Genomic DNA, 26,675 nt, shown 5'->3' with positions numbered 1-26,675 from the left:
GTGTAAGGTGCATATCCGGGGATGCGTTTTCACGAGGTTATGCTGAGTCGGATGCCATTCGACTGAGGTGGCACAAAGGCGCATCCTAGGAATGCACTTTATCTGGGTTTTTGTTGACTGGGATGCCACGCGTGTAAGGTGCATCTCCGGGGATGCGCTTTCACGGGGTTCTGCTGAGTCGGATGACACGTGGGTAAGGCGCATCCCCGGGGACGCACCTTCCATTAAATGCCATAAATGTTCGTCCGTTTCTACCCCTTCTTTTCTATATAAACCCTCTCAACCCCCTCATTCTTCATACTAAAATCATCTTCTCTTTTCTTATATAATTCATATTCTCCAATTATTTGAGTTTTAAATTTCTTATTAGTGGTAACAAATTTATTTTTAAGTTAGTATTTTTTAAATAGTTTTTATATTTTATAGTAAAATAATTATATAAATATTATTTATTAAAATAATATTTATATAATTATTATTTAAATTTATTAATTATTTTTTTGCTAATTATATTTTTTGTCTACAATTATAATGGAAAGTGAAATGCTGCTGCGATTGGATGCAAACCATATCTCCATACATTTTACAGATATGATAATATTTTTTTATAATTAATGTTAATATTTATTATTATTTTAAATTTAAATTTATAATAAATTTATATTAATTATAAATTTTTATAATGCATATTATTTAGGAAATTGATCGTATTTTAGAGATTTTTATTAAAATCCCACGTATACCGACACCACAACGTATTTTGTCATATTTGTCTTCTGTCGGGTTCGGGTATATTGCAACAATTATTGGCGGTTGCAAACTCGAACATGTCCTAATTTATGCATTGATTGAGAGGTAGAGGCCCGATACACACACATTTCATCTTCCATGTGGAGAGGCTACAATTACATTGGAGGATGTCTCTATGCATCTGGGGCTTCCCGTCGATGGGAATATTATGTGTGGTATGGCGGATGGTGATTGGCAGTCAATGTGCATGGAGTATCTTGGAGCTGCTCCGCCAGAGTTTAATGGAGGTATAATATCTTTATCATGGTTGAAAGCTAATTTTAATGTTCTGAATGAAAATGCTTCAGATGATGAAGTAAATGCATGTGCTCGGGCTTATATTCTATGAATCATTGGAGGAATATTGATGCCCAACAAATCTCGCAACCAGGTACATTGTATGTGGTTGCGGCATCTGATTGATTTTGATGAAGCCGGAAGATATAGTTGGGGCGCTGCAGTTTTGGCATTTTTCTTTAAAGAAATATGTCGTGCGACAAATTATAAGAAAACTGCTATCGGTGGATGTCTCATGCTTCTGCAATCATGTGTGTGGTTCCGCATGTCTTTCTTATGCCCGATCGTCAATGAACCATACGTATTCCCCTTATTATTGAGGTATTTTCAAACTAAATTTTGATTTAAATACTTTTAATTAAATACGGTACTATTTAGTTTATATTATATTTCATAGATGGTCGATGAAAAAAAAACTATAGAGATATACCTACTGGACTAGAGGAAATCCGTTTACTTATTGATACAAAAGATGGGTCTGAGGTATGTTTTGAAATTTGTTTAAATGAAATATTTTAATTTAAAATATTAGATATAATTATAATATTATATTTATTTGAATTGTATATTTATATTTCAATTTCAATTGATACCTTATGCGAGCGATGAAGTAAAGGCTTGCATCCCACCCCACCTCAGTGGGTCATTAGAGGTTTGGATGTCAGTTGTACCTCTTATATGTTATATTATTATTGAGTGACATTTAGTTGATCTCGTGCTTCGTCAATTTGGTTGTACGCAATATATTCCTGGAGCACCTGGGAATTTAGACGACATGCATAACATCGACTAACGAGGCAAGAAAGATGTTAATTGGGTGGTGAGACACAGAGATTGAATTGCGCTTTGGGAGAACCGGTATGCACAATTGGCCCCTTGACAAATTTATGTTGAAACTGGTCATATAGTTACGAATAACTATATAGATTGGTTTAATGAAAATGGAAAGTCGTTTCTACTTTCAGCGGACGCACGAAGAGTTAACATTCATAGGCGCCGAGAGAGACGTCCACCGTCTCAATATCATCGTCCCCCGACTCGTGGACGGAGAGAATGTGTTATCGGTTATGCATCAGTCCCACCACAACATCCCTATCCACTTATGATGATGCCCAACCCTCCAGTTCAGATGCCATCTCCTCAGGAGTATATGCCAAGCCCACCAATTTATATGTCATCTCCGTAAGGTTACATTCATAGCCCTCAGACTTACATTCCTAGCCCGCCAGGTTACATGCCTAACCCGCAGGGTTTTATGACACCATATGGAGGTGCATATACGACTATGTTTAATGATCCAGCATATGGTTCATATGCATCTTATTTGGTTGGTGGTTCTTCTCCACGGACACCTCAATCTCCATCTGGATCACAGACATCGATGCCAATGTTTTCACATTTTTCTCAATTTTTTATGAGCGGCGGGATTGTTAGTAGCACTTCTTCAGGGTCGTTATTTTATATCGACCCTTCAGCGTCATCTAGAACATCAGCCGAAGAAAATGTCGATGATGATGATGATAGTGAATATGAGGAGACTGAAGAACAAGTTCTACGAATAAATCCTCATCGAAATAGACAACCACCGCCATGTGGAACTCATTCGAGAAGACGACATCGGTGATCCAGTTGTATTTTAATATTATTTAAATAGTTATATTTCATAAATTTATGTAATTTGGTTATGTTATTTAAATGTTTCATGGTTGTTAGAACAATATTTTTAATGTTATTTTTTTATTCAAATTTAACATTAAATGTTTTTAATATACAAATTATAGTATTCGAAATTTAAAATTAAAATACAAATTATGGTATTTGAAATTTAACATTAAATTCAACTTAATATTTCAATTGTATTCAAAATTAAAAGTTATATTCTAATTATAATTCACAGTACTTAAATTAAAATTAAATTTATCCATACGTATGATTTTATCATTAACATATACATTAAAACCAACTTATCTTTATATTTATTCGTAAAAACATGTCAATGCTCACTCTATACATTCGATAATTCTTAAATTATAAACGAAACACTTTACATAATATATTAATAATTTATAATAACAATAAAAATAAATTTTTATTGTTAAAAAAAATACCAGCATGACATTCGACTCAGTAGATCCCATATAAAACACATCCTCGAAGATACGCTTTACATGTTTGCATCCCAATCAATAAAAACCCAAGTAAAACGCTTCTCGGGTGATGCGTTTGAACTTACCTTGGCTTTTTGTTTTTTGATATTTTGTAAAGGAAGAAATATTTTAAATGTCAAAAACAAAAATTCCTGCGTGGGTTCCACGCACACACAATCGTGCGATTCTGTGTTAAATAAATTGATTTCTGTTGAACAACTTCAGCATTTAATTCTCAATTGCAGTAGGGAGGGGGGCAACATTAAACAAAATTCCATTTTAGATTATTGTTGAAAATTTTAAATTCAAAATCACCTCAATCGTTAATATGTTTTTATTTTGTTTGTTTTATAGTTGATTATCTTCCCAAATGATGTGTCTTCAATATTAAAATATTAATTTTTATATTATAATGTGTTTTACTATTAGATTAATTGTCGAATTATTCATCCAATTTCGTCTAAAATTAAGAGGACTTGAGAAACTATATATTAGGTCCAAAAATTAGTATTAAGTAAATATGAGTTTGTTTAAAATATTAGATGGGTTTATGTTCTAATATCTAAAGTCTGAGTTCGGCCCAACTTATTTTCTAAATTGCTTAATATAATATATAAATTATGCATCTTATTTTTATTTAAATGTCAAAAGTTTTTCGGTCAATTTAAATGTCTAACGTTGTAAACATTATTATTTTGTGTCTCAGCGGTAACAATCATTAAAAGAGTTCATTAAACGACACGTGTTATATTCTGATAATTTTTTAAAAAAATTATTTAAAATAAAAAAACTTTAAAATATAATTTCTTTTATAAAAAATAAAATTTTCGGAAATCTTTAAAAAAATATATAAAAAATTCGAAAATCTTTATTCGAGTCCAATACTCACGCCGATCACCGTGGTTTGTCATTGTTGTCATAGAACCTCCACTCGACCAATCCTTCACCCGACGAATCTAACGTATCCCCCAAAACTTTAAAAATCGTTTTAAAAAACCCGACAATCCACACGACCGACGACAACCTTAATGATAAGGCGACAATGATCGACAAGAAAGACAACAAGAGACAACGACGACAAGCTATTTATGTGTTGAAAGATGAAGTTTTTTTCCCCTCTAATGGGTGGATAGACAGTGGTGGTGGCGATGGGTGCCTAGGTGGTTGATGGGGTTGATAAAAAAATTTTAACATCTATTATAGTTGAGATAACTAAATGATAATATCGATAATATTAGATAGTTAGATTGACAAAAAAAAAGTAAACACCTAAATAAAAATTATAACTTTTTTCGTGCCGAACGTTTCTGAATCTATAATCGGAGTATATTATTTATTTTTATATATCATTAACTTATAAGAAAATCTGAGTTAACCCCGAACCAAGGCTCTAGTGTTATTGCAGTGACCTAGTTATAAACCCCCTTTTTTATTTTTTTATTTTTGGAAAAAGAATAATAAAATAAAACTTCTCGGACCAAGGCAATAGATTTATAGCAGTGACAAGTTGAATGAACTCCCTCTCCCGCATAAACCCTAATTCTCCTTGAGTAATTAATCCAATCAGCATTTTCTTATCATTTTTAACAAAAAAATCGTCTTACTAACAACTTTTTTTAATCGATTGTAGCATTTTGAAGGAGTGAATTTTGGTGATAAAAGAAAGATGCCAGACACCCAAGCTCTCGTCATTGATTTTATCAACAAGCTTAAAAAGCGACGAGGTATTTCATTTGATTTCCATTTCATATGAATTTTAGAAGGAAAAAAAAAGATATGAACCCCCTTCTTTGTTTGGGTGGTCGGGCAGTAAGATTGAGGGTTCACATGCAACAGCGAAGCAGACAGCGGAACTCCTTCGGTCGGTCATTTCGCAAACTCGAGTGCCTTATACAAACCACGCTGCTGCTTTGATTCAATCGGTTAAAGCTGTTGGAGAACGATTAATTGCTGCAAATCCTGTCGGTACGATGACCTTTCTCTTCTGGGTTAATTTGGTTTGGCTGTTTAATTCCGAAAATTTGTGGTTTGTATTTGATTTCAGTTTCACTTGTGTCATGTTGCTTACTAGGAGACTGTTGGCAGACATTGGTTTAGAGCACTGAAACATTCGATGATTATAGGAGTATGTGTAAGAATTGCTGTTTTTTTAAGGACCCTGTCATTATGTGCTCAATTTTGTCTATCCTTTTATCTAGGAAATGAGAAGAATTTTGCATACAATCGAACTGTAAATGTTTTGTATACGCCCAAACTGTAACGTGAACTGAAAATCTTAACCCCATAATATTACCTTTGCGATCTCTTGCACTTTACAATTCTTTTCAGTCCGACTAAATAAACTCCATTAAAAAGTGACCAAGTTTTTGGAAAAAGCATTTCATTGAACTAATAGTATTTCTTATAGCTTTGGAATACCTTTGCTTTGTCTTAAAATTTCATATAAAATTATCAGCTTCTCGTTGTAGCTGTTTTCAGAAGTTAAGTTGTTTTTTTTCAGTTTTTATATAACTGTTGCGTCAAATATGCACTATAACACCTAGTAATTGTTGATACTTGTGCTTTAGCATTCTATGTTAATAGATTGTGCATGTGATGGCAGAGCTTGCTGTGGGTAATGTTGTGAGGCATGTTTTGCACATTATCAGAGAGGAGGATCTTTCTCTGACAGCAGCTGCTATGTCTGGATTGAACTTGTCAGCAGAAACTGATTATGAAGATGATGCTGATAGAGACAACCTGCCAGTACTATCAGCTGCTGCCATTGCTGCTGCTTCTAAAAGCACTTTGCGTCCACCTTCCCTGCAGACACTACTTGAGGATGTGCCTGAAACTGTAGCAGTTCCTCGTACTTCTGGCGGAGATTCTGAAGGAAAAAGCAAATGTGAACTCTCCCTCCAGACACTTGACCTATCTACATTGCAATTGATTAGATGAGATTTTAATTTTTCTGATATTCACTGAGATTATTGTCTATGGAAATGGTTTTTTTTTTATATAAAAAGGAATGCCTCATTAAAAACCCCCTTCTTAACCGTCAAGCAACAAAGACTCAACGGACATTGGAAGGAGGAAAAGAATGCCTTAGAAATTTTATTGCATAAGAACCCAGTACAATAAGAACACACTACCGCCCAAAAACGATGGCAGCCCACTCAATACAGTGCGAAACAACACTACCTACATGTATATGTTACCTACACAAAAACTACCTCCTAGATTAATCAACCTGATACAAACATATACCATGCCCAAATTTGCCCGATAAAACCAATAATAGAAAAACAACAACCCAATTAATTCCCCATCATTTAACCAATCCCTAGTTTGATAAATTCATCCGCTTCACAATTAGCTACTCTCTCCATATGACGAACAATGACCCTTTTATTGACCACAATGTCTGCAATATCTTTAACAATGGATAGAAACATCGGAGTGGAGCTAGCTGGATTTTTTTATCCAATCCACTGCCACCGCAATATCGGACTCCAAAATAAGCCTTCGATTCACCGACAAACTCGAATTCAGGAATATATTCAAGCCTCTCCTGACTGCCATCAATTCTGCCATAATAAGAGGACGGGATCCCACTCTTTCAGAGAACGAACCCATCATCATTCATCACTCATTTCTCATCTCGGATAAGCCCACCAATGCCGCCCTTCGACCACCACCTGTCCATAGCACCATCTACTTTCACTTTAACAAAACCAGTAGGAGGTGGAGACCAAATAACTACCTTTGGAGACCTCTTTTCAGCGAACATAGCATGATCAGCTAGCACTAGATCCTCCACAAGACTATCGAAAGAGACCAACAATTTAGGAAATTTTGAAGAAAACCATGATGTCACTCTGTACCTGGAGAGAAAAGAAAGTAAAGCGCAATTCAATTTCTCATTATTAAAAATAATATCATTCCTCATTTTCCAAATTGACCACAAAACATCTCTTAGGATGAAAGCCCAAACACATGAGTGTGGCACAAGATCAAACCAAACTGAAAATAAGACTACGGGGCACTCCGGAATTGCAAAGGAAGCCTCCCACCGGCTCAAAAAGCTAGCCCATAACCCTCAAGACACTTTGCAAGAAAAGAATAGGTGAGAAACTGTTTCTTGAACCAACCCACAAAACGGACAATATGGATCTCCTATACCTTGCACCCCATGTTTTATTAGCTCAACCTTGACCGCAACCTTCTTGTGTACCACTTGCCAAATAAAATTTCAACCCTAGGAGGAGCTATGCCAGCCCACACATTTCTTTCCCACGGACCGAGCTTCCAAGAAAAATTTTAAGACAAGATTTCACTGAAAACCTCCCATCGTCTCTGGAAATGGTTAAATATTGGTTTGTGCAAAACTGGCTTCTTATGGTCATAACTGATAACCTCGTGATATTAAATCTCATAGAAATATTAGGAACCCTTTAATATAAAATCAGTCTATCATTTGAATTTATTTAGTATTTATATTAAGGGTTTTATTTTCCTTTGCAGCTGCTGACAAAAGTTCGAGAAGAATAAGCTGAAGCACGACGTCATTGAAGCTGTCAACGAACTTATTCAAGACATTAGCACTTGACATGAGCAGATTGCTGAGCAAGCAGTAGAGCATATACATCAAAAATAACTTCTCTGCATGGAGCTTTTCAATTTTCTTTGGTTTTCTCTCAATTGTGATACACTGCTTACTCATTGATTAGTCTTTAAGCAAATTACAATAATTATATTTAGTAGTCTAAGCTTATTTGAATTTACTTTCAACTAGAAACTTATACTGTCTACCCCTCCTTAACCCCCAAAACAACATTCTGTCCCATGGCCAACCTTCCTGATCTATGCCTGCCATTTCTAGTAGTCCATTTTGTTTATTTTTTGCATGACTTATTTCGGTTTGAAGCACACCTGCTTGTGTTCTCATATTGTTTTCTACCCATGATTATTTCACACATTGACTTACCCTATTTCTGATAATATTACAACAAATTGTCAGCGAGGTGATATTAACTTTAGGCAGTTCAAGAACTGTGCTGGAATTTCTTTGTGCTGCAAAAGAGAAGAAAAGATCATTTCGGGTATTTGTTTCAGAGGGTGCTCCAAGGTTTGTACTAGTCACTAAAATGTTTTACTAGGCAAAGACATATCCTTTAAGCTGCTACATTTTTTACATCCTCCCTGTAACATTTTCCCCCTTTTTCATTGATACTTGGTGTTAACTTAGGTATCAGGGGCATCTTCTTGCAAAAGAATCGGTTATGAGAGGTTTGCAGACTACGCTAATTACTGACTCTGCAGTTTTTGCCATATTTTCCAGAGTAAACATGGTATGTGAAGTTTGTCCTAATTGTTAACATTTTCTTGCACTCTTGGAGCTTCATTTTGAGATTTTGTAAACATAAAGGTTATTGTTGGAGCTCATGCTGTTATGGCTAATGGTGGGGTCATAGCACCTGTTGGGCTTAACATGGTCGCACTTGCTGCTCAGAAGCATGCTGTCCCATTTGTTGTTCTTGCTGGCAGTCACAAGGTACTTAGGCATAATAGTTTGCTGACCTCCAACCTTCTAGAATTTTTTGTACAATAATAAGTAAAACCACTTTTCTTCTTCACTTCAACTTAGATTAACATTTCGTGCACTTATTTATGCCTCTATAATGTATGAATTTTTGTTTTTTCGTGGTTCCATTCTTTTTATTTGGATAAGTTAATTTTGATAGATTGAGGTGTTATTGCATGTGATTAATAGGATAGAACTTGAGAGGGCTATAATAGGAGTTAGTACCGCATGGGATTCAAAAAAAAATTATTTTCTCTATCAGATTGAAGTTTTATTGAATCAAAGATAAACAACTAACATACTGGTTTGATACAGTTTTGAAAGTGTATAGGGAAACACTACGTACCATCACACCATAAGCATTGAAGATCTTTTGGTATCTGCTCTAGCCAATGCATCAGCCCAACTATTAGCTTCTGTGCATACATAAATTAAATACCTTGATTCATGGATCAAAAAATTTCCTCATATCTCCATGGTCTCAGCTTTGGCTTAGAACACCTGGAAAAAGCCACAGTCAGATCTGATCATCAGACAGAGTTGAGCACAAAGTGTGTGATGCAGAAGCATTATTATACCTAGCAAAGGGAGGTAAAGAGGGAATAGCATATGTTGGTTGATTTGAAAGGGGGGGGGGTTCCTTATATTTGACACAGAAGTTAAAGCTATTGGACATTCTCTTTGTTTTCAAAAATAGAGAAGGGAGTACATGGGTATGTTCAGTTATCTGTCAGTTTCCTTTATATTAGTGGGTCATGCATACCTTGTAAGTGATCGAATACTCATTTAAAGGGGGGTTCCCAGCTATCGTTACCTCTCGTAAGCCACACAGGTCTGCCCAAAGTGATATGAGGTGGTGCTTGTTTTGTTGCATTTTAACAAGGGAATGATCTAATTGTGCTTCATATGACTATCTAGATTTGCATGTCAGTCAATTCATTAGTTCGTCAGAATCTCATGACATTTGTGTGCTTGCTTTCTAGCTTTCTAGCTTCTCATCGGACATTGTTTTTCTCCTTAATATGCTGACATTGTTACTCCCCTACTTTAAATCTAGACATCTAATTTGAGGGTAAGCTTTTAAATTAAGTTTACAAGCTTGAAGAACTAGTATAACAGGGTCTAGTTCTTGAGACCGAGCTTCATTCCAAAGAAATCAACAGAAACTGCTTGTCTTTGTTAATTCATTTGTGATCTACATGACAGTTATGCCCCTTGTATCCACACCACCCTGAAGTGTTGCTGAATGAATTGCGGTCTCCATCTGAGTTGTTAGATTTTTGAGAATTCTCGGATTGCTTGGATTTTGGAAGTGGCATTGGTGCCCCTCTTCTTCATGTTGTCAATCCAACATTTGATTATGTGCCACCAAAGCTTGTTAGTCCCTTTATAACTGATACGTAAGTTCAATTGGACTGTATGGAGTTCAAAAGATTCAGAACTTCTATCCCCTCCATTCATATTTGATATTTGGTAACTGTTTGATGTTTACCATTTCATTTCGAGTTGCCAAATTAATTACTTTTCTGCATTTGGAATATTATTGATAAGTTGATATGATGTGGGGATGCAATGGAATACGTAGTCTTTTCTGATTCACGTTGATCTTGGTCAAAAGAGTAAAAAAGATTGCATGTGTTTGGCTTTTCTGTTTCAGCCATTTCTAGATGTTCTGGTTTTCATGGTCCTCTAGTTTCTTCTTTCCCTGCAATCACTGATTGATTTATGTCTTACAGTGGAGGGCATAATCCATCATACATGTACCGCCTGATTGCGGATTATTACTCTGCTGATGATCTTGACCTGCAACGAAGAGCTACTTCGGGGAATTAAGTTTACAGTGCCGAGATATACCAGTAAGTGCTTTTTCATCCTATGTAGAAAATGTTTGATTGTTGCGAGCTGATTGCGGCCAATGTGGCTCAATTATTAGTTGTCCATACCAATATATATTTTTTTAAATGTAAAAAGTAAAAACTTGCTATTCGTGCATTCCAAAATTCAAAAGCAACTGCTTGGCTTCAAACTTGGTGAAATATTTCTGCAACTCAGCTTTCAGATTACGTGTGATGTCTGTACGTGGAGAAGATATGAAATTCAAGTTGGATCATGAAAAGTAACTGCATTGCTGAAGGAAACTTTGTTAAATTATCCAAATGCATGGAATCAACTTCTGCGGCAAACTCGATGACAGAAAAGCCACTTTTTGGTGATTGCGGAGAGATGTAGGACCTAGGAAATAGAAATGCAGTGGGAGGAAAAGAAAGAAATGAAGTGAAGGTAATATCTTGATCTTTGTATCGCCATGAAATATTCGTCAACATTCTGCTGTTTGAAAAACTCATGCATGGAACTCTTGTTGTATTACTGTTGGCTATGGTGGTCCTGGAGATATAGCTCTTTTGCATTTTACTTGTAAATTTCATAAATTCCCAATAATCTTGAACTCGGTTAGAAATTTGGATTAAATAAAAACATTTTTTGTGTGTGGATATTTTACGAATGAAATAGTAGAATGGGCATAAAGAGTTTTTGGAACTGGACTCCTGACCGGAGTGCATTCATTAACCCGTGATTCATTGTTGTCACGGAACCTCCACTCTACCAATCATTCACCCGACGAATCTAACGTATCCCCCAAAACTTTGAAAACCGTTTTAAAAAATCCGATAATTCACACGACTGACGACAACCTTAATGATAAGGCGACAATGATCGACAAAAAAGACAGCAAGAGAGACAACGACGACAAGCTATTTATGTGTTGAAAGATGAAGTTTTTTTTCCCTCTAGTGGGTGGATAGACAATGGTGGTGGCGGCGATGGGTGCCTAGGTGGTTGATGGGGTTGATAAAAAAAATTTAACATCTATTATAGTTGAGACACCTAAATGATAATACTGATAATATTAGATAATTAGATTGACAAAAAAAAGTAAACACCTAAATAAAAAATTATAACTTTTTTTGTGCCGAACGTTTCTGAATCTATAATCGGACTATATTATTTATTTTTATGTATCATTAACTTATAAGAAAATCTGAGTTAACCCCGAACCAAGGCTATAGTGTTATTGCAGTGACCTATTTACAAACCCTTTTTTTTATTTTTTATTTTTGGAAAAAGAATAATAAAATAAAACTTCCCGGACCAAGGCAATAGATTTATAGCAGTGACAAGTTGAACGAACTCCCTCTCCCGCATAAACCCTAATTCTCCCCGAGTAATTAATCCAATCAGCTTTTTCTTATCATTTTTAACAAAAAAATCGTCTTACTAACAACTTTTTTTAATCGATTGTAGCATTTTGAAGGAGTGAATTTTGGTGATAAAAGAAAGATGCCAGACACCCAAGCTATCGTCATTGATTTTATCAACAAGCTTAAAAAGCGATGAGGTATTTCATTTGATTTCCATTTCATATGAATTTTAGAAGGAAAAAAAAAGATATGAACCCCCTTCTTTGTTTGGGTGGTTGGGCAGTAGGATTGAGGGTTCACATGCAACAGCGGAACTGCTTCGGTCGGTCATTTCGCAAACTCGAGTGCCTTATACAAACCACGCTGCTGCTTTGATTCAATCGGTTAAAGCTGTTGGAGAACGATTAATTGCTGCAAATCCTGTCGGTACGATGACCTTTCCCTTCTGGGTTAATTTGGTTTTGCTGTTTAATTTCGAAAATTTTTGGTTTGTATTTGATTTCAGTTTCATTTGTGTCATGTTGCTTACTAGGAGACTGTTGGCAGACATTGGTTTAGAGCACTGAAACATTCGATGATTATAGGAGTATGTGTAAGAATTGCTGTTTTTTTAAGGACCCTGTCATTATGTGCTCAATTTTGTCTATCTTTTTATTTAGGAAATGAGAATAATTTTGCATACAATCGAACTGTAAATGTTTTGTATACGCCCAAATTGTAACGTGAACTGAAAATCTTAACCCCATAATATTACCTTTGCGATCTCTTGCACTTTCCAATTCTTTTCAGTCCAACTAAATAAACTCCATTAAAAAGTGACCAAGTTTTTGGAAAAAGCATTTCATTGAACTAATGGTATTTCTTATAGCATTGGAATACCTTTGCTTTGTCTTAAAATTTCATATAAAATTATCAGCTTCTCATTGTAGCTGTTTTCAGAAGTTAAGTTGTTTTTTTCAGTTTTTATATAACTGTTGCGTCAAATATGCACTATAACACCTAGTAATTGTTGATACTTGTGTTTTGGCATTCTATGTTAATAGATTGTGCATGTGATGGCAGAGCTTGTTGTGGGTAATGTTGTGAGGCATGTTTTGCACATTATCAGAGAGGAGGATCTTTCTCTGACAACAGCTGCTATGTCTGGATTGAACTTGTCAGCAGAAACTGATGATGAAGATGATGCTGATAGAGACAACCAGCCAGTACTATCAGCTGCTGCCATTGCTGCTGCTTCTAGAAGCACTTTGCGTCCACCTTCCCTGCAGACACTACTTGAGGATGTGCCTGACACTGTAGCAGTTCCTCATACTTCTTCTGGCGGAGATTCTGAAGGAAAAAGCAAATGTGAGCTCTCCCTCCAGACACTTGACCTATCTACATTGCAATTGATTAGATGAGATTTTAATTTTTCTGATATTCACTGAGATTATTGTCTCTAGAAATGGTTTTTTTTATAAAAAGGAAGGCCTCATTAAAACCCCCTTCTTAACCGTCAAGCAACAAAGACTCAACGGACATTGGAAGGAGGAAAAGAGTGCCTTAGAAATTTTATTGCATAAGAACCCAGTACAATAAGAACACACTACCGCCCAAAAACGATGGCAGCCCACTCAATACAGTGCGAAACAACACTACCTACATGTATATGTTACCTACACAAAAACTACCTCCTAGATTAATCAACCTGATACAAACATATACCATGCCCAAATCTGCCCGATAAAACCAATAATAGAAAAACAACAACCCAATTAATTCCCCATCATTTAACCAATCCCTAGTTTGACAAATTCATTCGCTTCACAATTAGCTACTCTCTCCACATGACGAACAATGAACCCTTTATTGACCACAATGTCTGCAATATCTTTAACAATGGATAGAAACATCGGAGTGGAGCTAGCTGGATTTTTTATCCAATCCACTGCCACCGCACTATCGGACTCCAAAATAACCCTTCGATTCACCGACAAACCCGAATCCAGGAACAGATTCAAGCCTCTCCTGACTGCCATCAATTATGCCATAATAGGAGGATCTGATCCCACTCTTTCAAAGAACGAACCCATCATCACTCATTTCTCATCTCGGATAAGCCCACCAATGTCGCCCTTCGACCACCACCTGTCCATAGCACCATCTACTTTCACTTTAACAAAACCAGTAGGAGGTGGAGACCAACTAACTACCTTTGGAGACCTCTTTTCAGCGAACATAACATGATCAACTAGCACCAGAACCCCCACAAGACTATCGAAAGAGACCAGCAATTTAGGAAATTTTGAAGAAAACCATGATGTCACTTTGTACCTGGAGAGAAAAGATAGCAAAGCGCAATTCAATTTCTCATTATTAAAAATAATATCATTTCTCGTTTTCCAAATTGACCACAAAACACGAAAGAAACATGAGTGAGACTGGTAGAGAGAGAATTAGAGAGCTTGAGACAGTTCGTTCTTCCTCCGATAAGGAGTGGACTGTTTTCATAGATAATCTTAGTAAGAGAGTTACTAGAAGAGAGTTAAGAGAGATCTTTGATATTTACGATCGTGTTATAAGGATTTTTATTCCAAGTTTTATGGTGAAACCAAATTATAAGTCATCGACTTTTGCATTTGTGCAATATGCGAAGGAGGAAGGTTGTAGAAGAGCGATTCAGAATGTCAATGGCACATTGATAGATGGGAGAAGAGTCTCAGTGGGGGTTGCAAAGTATAGGAAGGAAAGGAGAAGAGCAACTGACGACAAAAGTTTACAGGGGGAAGTAAAAAAGCAAGTGAGAGGGGAGGAAAGTAGGCAGCTGGGGGTTTTGGAGAAGCCGAATAGCCCTAGGGACGGTAAAACGTACAAAGAGGTGGTGAACGTACATGATAGAGAGGAGTATGATAGGGCGGGAAGTTATGAAAGACCGAGTAAGGAAGCAGTTGTCTCTGTGGATGGGAGGAGGGAAGTTCCAGTGAGTAAAAGGACCAGAGAGGGTCTCTCAGGTATGGTTAATGGGATGAGGAATTTGTGGGAAATGCATATTCCCCCGGATGATTATAATTGGGTGAAAAGATCTTTAACTGGGATTATCAAACCTCATTTAGATTTGGAGATAGTGGTGAAGGGGCTGGCTAGTGAGGGGATTAAGGTTAAGGGAGCTAAATGGGGATTTACATGGAATTCATGTATCCTAATGTTTGGTTCGATGGAAGATTTTGAGGAGGCTTGGTCAAGAAGGAGGGAGGAACTGTTCTTCTGGTTCGACTGGCTTGATCCGGTTATGAATGTTGATGGTGTCCCGATGGCATTTTGTTCAATAGACTTAGTTGGAATCCCTTTACTTTGCTGGAATATTTCCTTTCTGGAAAAACTTGTATTAAGATGGGGGAAGCTGGTATGCTTTCATGAGTCGACGATCAGAAAAGAGGACATGGCGGTAGCACGAGTTCTATTGAGGGTGGCCAGTCCATTCGATATTCAGGAATCTGTTACATTGGGTTCGTATGGGAGATCTTTTAAGGTCAAAATTACTATGGGATCGGTTAGTTTACAACATGAGAGTTTTTCTGCAAATAATTCTATGGTGGTGGGAGAAGGTAGGTTCAGAGATGAAGCTTCATCAGAGGAGGAAGAGGATCGGTACTCAGGCGGGGTGGGAGGTCTAGAATTGCTAGCTGTAGAGTCTAGGGACAAAGTAGACAGGAGGCTGGTAGGAGAAGTTGGTACATCAGAGGCAGGGAGCAAAGGGTTGGTAAGGGTGGATGGTGCAGGTTTGGCAGGCGGCAAAGGGGGGCAGCATTTAATGTCGCAGGAAAATGAAGGTCAACATAGTGGTGCGCAGGTGTCAGACTTTCCTGGAAAAAATTTGAATTTGGAAGGGGATTTTCGAGGTCTTGGGTTAAGGAAAGTCTTTCTTAATGAAAGTGATAAAGCCCAGTCAAAGGAATCCAGTGAGCCCAATTCTATTTCTGGGCCAGCTTCGATTTTAAATAAATTGGGCTATGGTAAACTTAAAGAGTCTTGGGTGGAGGCAGTAGGAGAGCAACATCAAAATGTTTTGTTTGAACCCAATGAGCAGAATTTGGTTACTGTTTCATCAGATCATAACTCTTTTTCGATAAGTGATGGGGACAAGGCTAGATTTCAGTCCCAGCCGTGTGGTATTATAAAAGAGTCAAATAAAGATATGTTAAAGGCGGTAGAAGTGCTGGCCAAGGAAGTAAGCAGTGTAGAGGAAGCAATGGTGGAAAGGGAAGCAAGGACAGTCACCACGGGTAGCATTCAGGGGTCAAGGCATAACAAAGGGTCTTTTGCAAAAGGTTTAAGAAGTTGGAGTCCATTAGAACAGTTGTCTAGGAGTATGCACATTAGAAATGCATCGATTGGAAGGTGGAGTTGTGGAGCTATATCTAGAGTTTATAGAAGATCTAGAAATAGAAAGGTGTGGTTTAACCCAAGCAGAGAGGAGGGGGCAGTGCAACCTTTGGTGTTGATGAATCTAAACATGAATATCAGTAAGCCTTTCCTAAGTAACTATTCTTTTCCCAATATTTTTTAGGGAAGTCCCACAGAGGTTGAGGTGGAAGGCGAATCCAGTTTCATTTCAGCAGGAGACAACTTTCAGCAGGCTAAGAGCGTAGAAGTGGTTGGTTCTGGGAGCCAATGTAATCCAGTGGGTAGGAAGGAGAAGGGAAGAAGGAGAAGGATCTTGACTAGGGAAGCTCTGGATGTGGCTAGCATTCGTACAGTGTCTTCCTCTAATTTCTCGATTTTCTTGGAGGAGGCTTTGGCCACCTGGGAAGTTAGTAAAATTCTAGGGATTTCATTCAAAGAGGGGAAGAAGATATTCTTGGAAAAAATTATTAATCTTGAGGAGGGCTTGGTTAAAGATAGGGAAGGGATGGGCCCGGGGGAATAGGTTTCTGGTTTATTTCTTTACTCCGAGGATTTTCTGTTTTTCGTGTATATATGATGAAGATTAAGATAATTTCATGGAACGTCAGGGGCTTGGGTAAAAAGGAGAAATCTAGAGCTATAGCAAATATGGTTAAGAAGCATAAGCCATGTATTCTTCTCATTCAAGAAACTAAGTTAGATTGTTGTTCTCAGGCATTGTGGAGGAGGTTAGGTGGAAGGTTTCTTAATGGAGGAACTTTCGTTCCAACAGTGGGTTCGGCAGGTGGACTGTTGGTCTTGTGGAATGATATGGTTTTCGAAGTTTCAAATAGCCATTTAACGGGCATATTCATAGCAGTTTTTGGAAGATTTAAGAATTCAAATGAAGAGTGTGTGATTATTAATGTTTATGGTCCTTCAATTGATTCAGAAAAGGAGGAATTTTTCAGGGAGTTGTTGGATTTTGTCGCTGCTCAAACCGTGGCAGTCTGCATTGGGGGTGACTTAAATGTGTATCTTGATCCGACTGAGAAGTTGGGAAAGTCTCAGAATTGGCTATCTATTGATATTCTTAGAAATTTTCTGGTGCAAACTAACTTAATAGATCTCCCTATTGATATTTTCCGAATGTCGTGCAGAGCCTATTACCTAGGTCTTTATCTGATCATAATCCTGTCTTATTGGAGGAAAAAACAGTAGATTGGGGTCCTAAACCGTTCAGATTTTTTAATTATCTTCTAGAGGAGAAAGGTTTTGAGGAGTTGGTTCAATCGTCCTTGGAAAATTGGAGGGGGAGTAAGAGCAGAAGGGGATTCTTCAGTTTTTTACAAGGTACAAAAAAATCAATAAAAAATTGGTCTGGCAGTAAGTTTCATGGGATTGCAGAGTCTATTTCAGAGTTGGAATTGAAGATCCAGGATTTAGAATTTAAGGCACAAGACGTTGTTCTCTCACAGCAGGAATGGGATCAGTTGTCTCAGTTCAGAACGAATCTCTGGAGGTTGTATAGGGTGGAAGAAAGTATTTGGTTTCAGAAATCTAGGACAAAATGGATAAAAGATGGGGATAGAAATACAAGATTCTTTCATCTGTCTGCGTTAAACAGGAGCAAGAGGAACGAAATAACAAGTCTGATGATTAATGGTTATGTTGTTTCAGACCCGGATTTGATAAAGGCACATATTACGAACTACTTTAAGAATGCTTATAGCTACAAGTCTATAATGGAAGTGGAAGCTTTATCTCTGGATTTCGCCAAGCTGACAGAAAGTCAATCTACAAAACTTGAGGAGCAGTTCAATGAACAAGAAATCTGGCAAGCAATAGCCTATTCGGACAGCTCTAAAGCTCCAGGTCCGGATGGCTTCACAATGGGCTTCTTCAAGAAATGCTGGCCGACTCTAAAGGAGCATGTTTTGAGGTTTTTTCAAGATTTTTATTTGGGCAGGGTTTGGGAACATGGGGTTAATCATGCGTTCATTACGCTCATTCCAAAGAAACTTAATTCGGACAGTGTGGGGGACTTTAGGCCAATTAGTCTTGTGGGTAGTCTTTACAAGATTCTATCTAAAGTGCTATCTAAGAGACTTAGCTGCTGTGTTGGTGAAGTTATTAGTCAGTCTCAGTTCGCCTTTATACCGGGGAGACAGCTGCTGGATTGTGCCTTCATTGCGAATGAAGGAATTGATTATTGGAGAAAACAAGGGTTGAGAGGAGTAGTGCTAAAAGTTGATTTCAGTAGAGCCTATGATTCTGTGGAATGGCCTATTTTATTTAGAGCAATGACTGAGATGGGTTTTGGTAACAGATGGTCTGCTTGGATTTCACAATGTCTTTCAACAGCTTCGATTTCAATTCTTGTGAATGGGTCTCCTTCGGATGAGTTCCCAATGGAAAAAGGTTTACGACAAGGTTGTAGTCTCTCTCCATTATTGTTTAACATTGTGGGTGAGTTGCTTCATTTGATGCTTTCTAAAGCAGTGGACAAGGGACTATTCCAGGGGTTTACAATAGGCAAAAATGATAATACTACTAAGCTGTCTCATCTTCAGTTCGCTGACGACTTAATCATTTTTTGCCAAGCTTCGATTTCTCAGCTCAAGAACGTTAAACGAGTGTTGAGGATTTTTAGTATAATGGCAGGTCTGCATTTAAATTTGGTAAAGAGTAAGCTGTTCGGGATTAACATGGAGGACGATGAATTAAAAGATTGGGCTTCACAAGTTGGTTGCTTAGTAGGTTCCTTTCCAACAGAATATTTGGGCCTTCCTTTGGGTGCCAAGAAGAATTCAGAGGCTCTTTGGGATCCAGTTTTTAGGAACTTTAGTGCCAAACTTGCTGGGTGGAAAGCTTCATGTTTATCATTGGCCGGTAGGACTGTTTTACTGAAATCGGTGTTATCTTCCTTACCAATTTTTTTCCTTTCTTTGTTTAGAATGCCATGTATTATTGGTAAGAAGTTAAACTCGTTAATGGCCAATTTCCTATGGGGTGATAAGGAGGGAAAGAGGAGAATCCACTGGGTGAATTGGAGCTTGGTATGCAGACCAATATATTATGGTGGATTAGGTGTTTTTGATTTGAACCTCACTAATCGGGCTCTTCTAGGTAAGTGGGTGTGGAAATTTGCCAATGACAAAAATTCCATTTGGAAAGGCGTGCTGTGTAGCAGACATAAGGTCAGTAGGAATTCTTTGTCTATTAGGGAGGTCTCTCATCCTCATTCATCTTGGATTTTGAGAGGAATAGCTAATAATTATCTGAAGGATGATTCGGTGGGAGATTGTCTAAGGTCAAATTCGAAGTTGAAAGTAGGAAATGGCAAGTCTATTTCTTTTTGGAATGACATTTGGGCGGATGACTGTCCTCTGAAATTCCTTTTTCCAAGAATTTTTGTGCTCTCCCCTAATAAAGAGGGGAAAGTTGAGGAGTTTGGCAGCTTCGAATCGAGTGGTTGGGTGTGGACTGTCCAGACCAGAAGAAATTTGTGTGATTGGGAATTGGTCCAATGGTTGGAGTTGATGTCTAAGTTGAAGGATATTCAACTTTCAGAACTTGTGGATGATTTTTTGTCGTGGACTGCTAGTGGAGATGGATTGTTCTCAGTTAAATCTTGTAGGAATACTCTCGGTATTATGTCTGGGGGTACTGCAGTGTGGACGAAAGGGGTTTGGCAAGGCTTTGCACCACCTCGGGTGGAAGCTTTTCTTTGGCAACTCGCTCATCAGAAAGTAGCTGTCAAAGTCGAGTTGGTCAAGAGAGGTATACCCCTAGGGGATGATATTTTGTGTCCCTATTGTAAGAATAAGGAGGAATCTGTGCAGCATTTATTCATCTCTTGTACGGTGGTTTGGGAATTATGGAATAAGGTAGCTAATTTCTGGGATATTGCCATGGTTCTACCACAGGATCCTCCTTCTCTTCTTTGTTCCTGGGGTGAGTTGAGGGCGAAATCTACGATTTGGAAGTTCATTCCGGGAGCCATCTTTTGGTCTGTATGGAAATTTAGGAACGCAAGGGTTTTCGAAGGAACTCCTATTGACAAAGTGTCACTATTCTTCATTGTTATATTCAGGATTGCTAAATGGTTCCTAGCCAAATTTCCGGGTATAACTATACATGAGGATGTGCTGATTGGTAATCCATCTCTAGCAGATGGTGTTTCTTCTAGCAATGTTATTGATAGTGTTGTTTTGCGCTGGTTACCCCCACCAGTAGACTTCCTAAAGATGAATGTAGATGGAGCCTTTAGGCAGATTGATTCGGGTGGAGGTATTGGAGGTTTATTAAGAGATTGGAATGGTTGCACTATTTTGACTTTCTCCGAGAGTATTGGTCAAGCAATCCCCCCTCTGGCAGAATTAAAAGCTATAAAAAGAGGCTTGGATATTTTTCTGTCTTCTAGGTGGGCTTCAGTAGCTAGGTTGATCGTCGAAAGTGATTGCTCGTCTGCAGTGGAATGGATTCATTCTCCGGTTCTGGCACCTATTTTTTTCTTGCCTATTGTTTTTCAGATTTCAAGGCTTATTAGTGATAAGGTTCATTCAGTTAGGTTGATTCCTAGGGTGTGTAATGGAGAGGCAGATATCTTAGCTAAGGAAGGGATTGGGTGATTGTAAGGGTCTTTTTATGATTTTCTTAATTTTGGGTGTAGGTTTTTATGACGGGAGGAGTGTTTCAGTCTTATGTCAAGCAATTTAGTGTTATTTTTTACTTTTATGTAACTTTCATTATTTATAAAAGTTCCAAGGCACTCTTTCCCTCCTTCCTATGATTAATGACCTTTCTATAAGGTCCTTAGTTAAGAAGGGGGTTTTAACGAGGCCTTTCTTTCCTATCAAAAAAAAAATTGACCACAAAACAGTTCCTGGGATGAAAGCCCAAACACATGAGCGTGGCACAAGATCAAACCTAACTGAAAATAAGGCTACGAGGCACTCCGAAATTGCAAAGGAAGCCTCCCACCGATGCAAAAAGCTAGCCCATAACCCTCAAGACACTTTGCAAGAAAAGAATAGGTGAGAAACTGTTTTTTGAACCAACCCACAAAACGGACAATATGGATCTCCTATACCTTGCACCCCATGTATTATTAGCTCAACCTTGACCGCAACCTTCTTGTGCACCACTTGCCAAATAAAATTTCAACCCTAGGAGGAGCTACGCCAGCCCACATATTTCTTTCCCACGGACCGAGCTTCCAAGAAAAATTTTAAGACAAGATTTCACTGAAAACCTCCCATCGTCTCTGGAAATGGTTAAATATTGGTTTGTGCAAAACTGGCTTCTTATAGTCATAACTGATAACCTCGTGATATTAAATCTCATAGAAATATTAGGAACCCTTTAATATAAAATCAGTCTATCATTTGAATTTATTTAGTATTTATATTTAAGGGTTTTATTTTCCTTTGCAGCTGCTGACAAAAGTTCGAGAAGTCGGAAGCTGAAGCACGATGTCATTGAAGCTGTCAACGAACTTATTCAAGACATTCAAACTTCTATAAAAAAAAAAAACTTATTCAAGACATTAGCACTTGACATGAGCAGATTGCTGAGCAAGCAGTAGAGCATATACATCAAAAGTAACTTCTCTGCATGAAGCTTTTCAATTTTCTTTGGTTTTCTCTCAATTGTGATACACTGCTTACTCATTGATTAGTCTTTAAGCAAATTACAATAATTATATTTAGTAGTCTAAGCTTATTTGAATTTACTTTCAACTAGAAACTTACACTGTCTACCCCTCCTTAACTCCCAAAACAACATTCTGTCCCATGGCCAACCTTCCTGATCTATGCCTGCCATTTCTAGTAGTCCATTTTGTTTATTTTTTGCATGACTTATTACGGTTTGAAACACACCTGCTTGTGTTCTCATATTGTTTTCTACGCATGATTAGTTCACACATTGACTTACCCTATTACTGATAATATTACAACAAATTGTCAGCGAGGTGATATTAACTTTAGGCAGTTCAAGAACTGTGCTGGAATTTCTTTGTGCTGCAAAAGAGAAGAAAAGATCATTTCGGGTATTTGTTTCAGAGGGTGCTCCAAGGTTTGTACTAGTCACTAAAATGTTTTACTAGGCAAAGACATATCCTTTATATACCTTTTCTTTTGCGGTGGGACCTGGTCGTCCTATGTTAGCTGAGCTAAAAGCTATTAAACAAGGGATTGATCTATTCATTTCTTCCGAATGGGCTCTGAAGGGAAGACTAATCCTTGAGACAGATTGTAAAACAGCAGTCGACTGGATTTTGATGCCATTTTCTGCCCCTAATTTTTTCAATACTTTAGTTGGGGAAATTGAGGCCTTAGTTTCTGCTAGGGGTATTATTGTTAGATGGATTCCTAGGTCATGCAATTGGGAGGCTGATAAGCTAGCTAAAGAGGGTATTGGTTGATGTTTGAGCTTTATGGTTGTTTTGGTTTGTATTTTATTTCGGACAGTTTATTTAGTAAGCTGTAATCTTATGTAAACATGGTTTTTTAATATAATGAGGTACTCTTTTCCTCCTTCCGCTAGTTGCCACTTTCACAAGAGCCAACTATGAGGGAGGTTTTTAATGAGACCTCCTATTCCTATCAAAAAAAAAAAATTGATACTTGGTGTTAACTTAGGTATTAGGGGCATCTTCTTGCAAAAGAATCGGTTACGAGAGGTTTACAGACTACGCTAATTACTGACTCTGCAGTTTTTGCCATGATTTCCAGAGTGAACATGGTATGTGAAGTTTGTCCTAATTGTTAACATTTTCTTGCACTCTTGGATCTTCATCTTGAGATTTTGTAAACATAAAGGTTATTGTTGGAGCTCATGCTGTTATGGCTAATGGTGGGGTCATAGCACCTGTTGGGCTTAACATGGTTGCACTTGCTGCTCAGAAGCATGCTGTCCCATTTGTTGTTCTTGCTGGCAGTCACAAGGTACTTAAGCATAATAGTTTGCTGACCTCCAACCTTCTAGAATTTTTTGTACAATAATAAGTCAAACCACTTTTCTTCTTCACTTCAACTTAGATTAACATTTCGTGCACTTATTTATTCCTCTATAATGTATGATTTTTTGTTTTTTCGCGGTTCCATTCTTTTTATTTGGACAAGTTAATTTTGATAGCTTGAGGTGTTATTGCATGTGATTAAAGGATAGAACTTGAGAGGGCTATAATAGGAGTTAGTACCGCATGGGATTCAAAAAAAAATTATTTTCTCTATCAGATTGAAGTTTTATTGAATCAAAGATAAACAACTAACATACTGGCTTGATACAGTTTTGAAAGTGTATAGGGAAACACTACGTACCATCACACCATAAGCATTGAAGATCTTTTGGTATCTGCTCTAGCCAATGCATCAGCCCAACTATCAGATTCTGTGCATACATAAATTAAATACCTTGATTCATGGATCAAAAAATTTCCTCATATCTCCATGGTCTCAGCTTTGGCTCAGAACACCTGGAAAAAGCCACAGTCAGATCTGATCATCAGAAAGAGTTGAGCACCAAGTGTGTGATGAGAAGCATTATTATACCTAGCAAAGGGAGGTAAAGAGGGAATAGCATATGTTGGTTGATTTGAAAGGGGGGGGGGGTTCCTTATATTTGACACAGAAGTTAAAGCTATTGGACATTCTCTTTGTTTTCAAAAATAGAGAAGGGAGTACATGGGTATGTTCAGTTATCTGTCAGTTTCCTTTATATTAGTGGGTCATGCATACCTTGTAAGTGATCGAATACTCATTTAAAGGGGGGTTCCCAGCTATCGTTACCTCTCGTAAGCCACACAGGTCTGCCCAAAGTGATATGAGGTGGTGCTTGTTTTGTTGCATTTTAACAAGGGAATGATCTAATTGTGCTTCATATGACTATCTAGATTTGCATGTCAGTCAATTCATTAGTTCGTCAGAATCTCATGACATTTGTGTGCTTGCTTTCTAGCTTTCTAGCTTCTCATCGGACATTGTTTTTCTCCTTAATATGCTGACATTGTTACTCCCCTACTTTAAATCTAGACATCTAATTTGAGGGTAAACTTTTAAATTAAGTTTACAAGCTTGAAGAACTAGTATAATAGGGTCTAGTTCTTGAGACCGAGCTTCATTCCAAAGAAATCAACAGAAACTGCTTGTCTTTGTTAATTCATTTGTGATATACATGACAGTTATGCCCCTTGTATCCACACCACCCTGAAGTGTTGCTGAATGAATTGCGGTCTCCATCTGAGTTGTTAGATTTTTGAGAATTCTCGGATTGCTTGGATTTTGGAAGTGGCATTGGTGCCCCTCTTCTTCATGTTGTCAATCCAACATTTGATTATGTGCCACCAAAGCTTGTTAGTCTCTTTATAACTGATACGTAAGTTCAATTGGACTTTATGGAGTTCAAAAGATTCAGAACTTCTATCCTCTCCATTCATATTTGATATTTGGTAACTGTTTGATGTTTACCATTTCATTTCGAGTTGCCAAATTAATTACTTTTCTGCATTTGGAATATTATTGATAAGTTGATATGATGTGTGGAATACGTAGTCTTTTCTGATTCACGTTGATCTTGGTCAAAAGAGTAAAAAAGATTGCATGCGTTTGGCTTTTCTGTTTCAGCCATTTCTAGATGTTCTGGTTTTCATGGTCCTCTAGTTTCTTCTTTCCCTGCAATCACTGATTGCTTTATGTCTTACAGTGGAGGGCATAATCCATCATACATGTACCGCCTGATTGCGGATTATTACTCTGCTGATGATCTTGACCTGCAACGAAGAGCTACTTCGGGGAATTAAGTTTACAGTGCCGAGATATACCAGTAAGTGCTTTTTCATCCTATGTAGAAAATGTTTGATTGTTGCGAGCTGACTGCGGCCAATGTGGCTCAATTATTAGTTGTCCATACCAATATATATATTTTTTAAAGTAAAAAGTAAAAACTTGCTATTCGTGCATTCCAATATTCAAAAGCAACTGCTTGGCTTCAAACTTGGTGAAATATTTCTGCAACTCAGCTTTCAGATTACGTGTGATGTCTGTACGTGGAGAAGATATGAAATTCAAGTTAGATCATGAAAAGTAACTGCATTGCTGAAGGAAACTTTGTTAAATTATCCAAATGCATGGAATCAACTTCTGCGGCAAACTCGATGACAGAAAAGCCACTTTTTGGTGATTGCGGAGAGATGTAGGACCTAGGAAATAGAAATGCAGTGGGAGGAAAAGAAAGAAATGAAGTGAAGGTAATATCTTGATCTTTGTATCGCCATGAAATATTCGTCAACATTCTGCTGTTTGAAAAACTCATGCATGGAACTCTTGTTGTATTACTGTTGGCTATGGTGGTCCTGGAGATATAGCTCTTTTGCATTTTACTTGTAAATTTCATAAATTCCAGTAATCTTGAACTCGGTTAGAAATTTGGATTAAATAAAAACATTTTTTGTGTGTGGATATTTTACGAATGAAATAGTAGAATGGGCATAAAGAGTTTTTGGAGCTGGGCTCCTGACCGGAGTGCATTCATTAACCCGTGATTCAAGTTGTCATCTTGATCAAACTTTTGCATTCAAAGTTTTAAAGGGTTTTTGTCAGATAAATAAAACAAACAAAAAAACATTTTAGGTAAATTATTTGATACAAATCCCAAATGCACAAATGTTGATATAATGAGACAAGTTGGAATAAAGAATAGAAACATAGAGAATAATGGAATTCCTATATCATCTTGGGTTTATATAAACATATAGTCCTTCCTTTGTGGATGTACACCATCAATATGATTAGCCTTATTTTGGTGGTGTTGAAAAATGAAGAAACCCACTGTACTGGTGATGAAGGGGATATCACCGTCTGGTTTTGGAAGTCCTGTCCAGAATTCACACCACACCTCACCTCACCTTAACTGATACATTTACAGACTTCAAATGTAAAAGGAAAAGAAAAGGAGAAGATTTTCACGGGTGAGGAAAAAGCCTTCGCTACGGCTTTTTGAGAAAGAACAAGAGTAAAAAATAGTCCAAATGCGCCAGCCGGAAATCGGACCCGGGTCTGTACCGTGGCAGAGTACTATTCTACCACTGGACCAATGGTGTTGAGTTGATATCACAATCTTCGGAGATATTAAATCATAAAAAATCATGTACACTTTCTAATATCTTCAATATATATATAGGTTGAGTCCATATTATTTAGTCTCATGTGTAAATATATATATATAACATTTGTTTCAAGTTAGGATTTATGTTGGGTTCGATTTTTAGTTCGATTGTACTATAATAGTTACTTATTATTTATAGAATTAATT

General features: G+C 37.4%; 1 protein-coding gene and 1 pseudogene across 1 annotated transcript; both read left to right on the top strand.

Annotated features, from left to right (window-relative positions):
* The first annotated feature begins 4,877 nt into the window (after positions 1–4,877).
* LOC120180546 lies at positions 4,878–11,129 on the top strand (annotated as a pseudogene).
* A 1,172-nt stretch (positions 11,130–12,301) lies between these two features.
* LOC120180651 lies at positions 12,302–13,396 on the top strand. Its single transcript, XM_039185937.1, has 2 exons — positions 12,302–12,422; positions 13,040–13,396. Exon 2 carries the CDS (start codon positions 13,052–13,054, stop codon positions 13,394–13,396), a length of 345 nt encoding a protein of 114 aa, XP_039041868.1. The 5' UTR covers positions 12,302–12,422; positions 13,040–13,051.
* Positions 13,397–26,675: the final 13,279 nt, after the last annotated feature.

This window comes from Hibiscus syriacus, unplaced genomic scaffold, assembly GCF_006381635.1.
Source record: "Hibiscus syriacus cultivar Baekdansim isolate YM2019G1 unplaced genomic scaffold, ASM638163v2 tig00112498_pilon, whole genome shotgun sequence".
Taxonomy (NCBI): domain Eukaryota; kingdom Viridiplantae; phylum Streptophyta; class Magnoliopsida; order Malvales; family Malvaceae; genus Hibiscus; species Hibiscus syriacus.
This window is presented reverse-complemented; position numbering and strand designations above follow the sequence as displayed.

Coding starts and splice junctions, on each gene's coding strand:
- LOC120180651 (XM_039185937.1), top strand. CDS start 13,052: ATGGCAGAGCTTGTTGTGGGTAATGTTGTGAGGCATGTTTTGCACATT.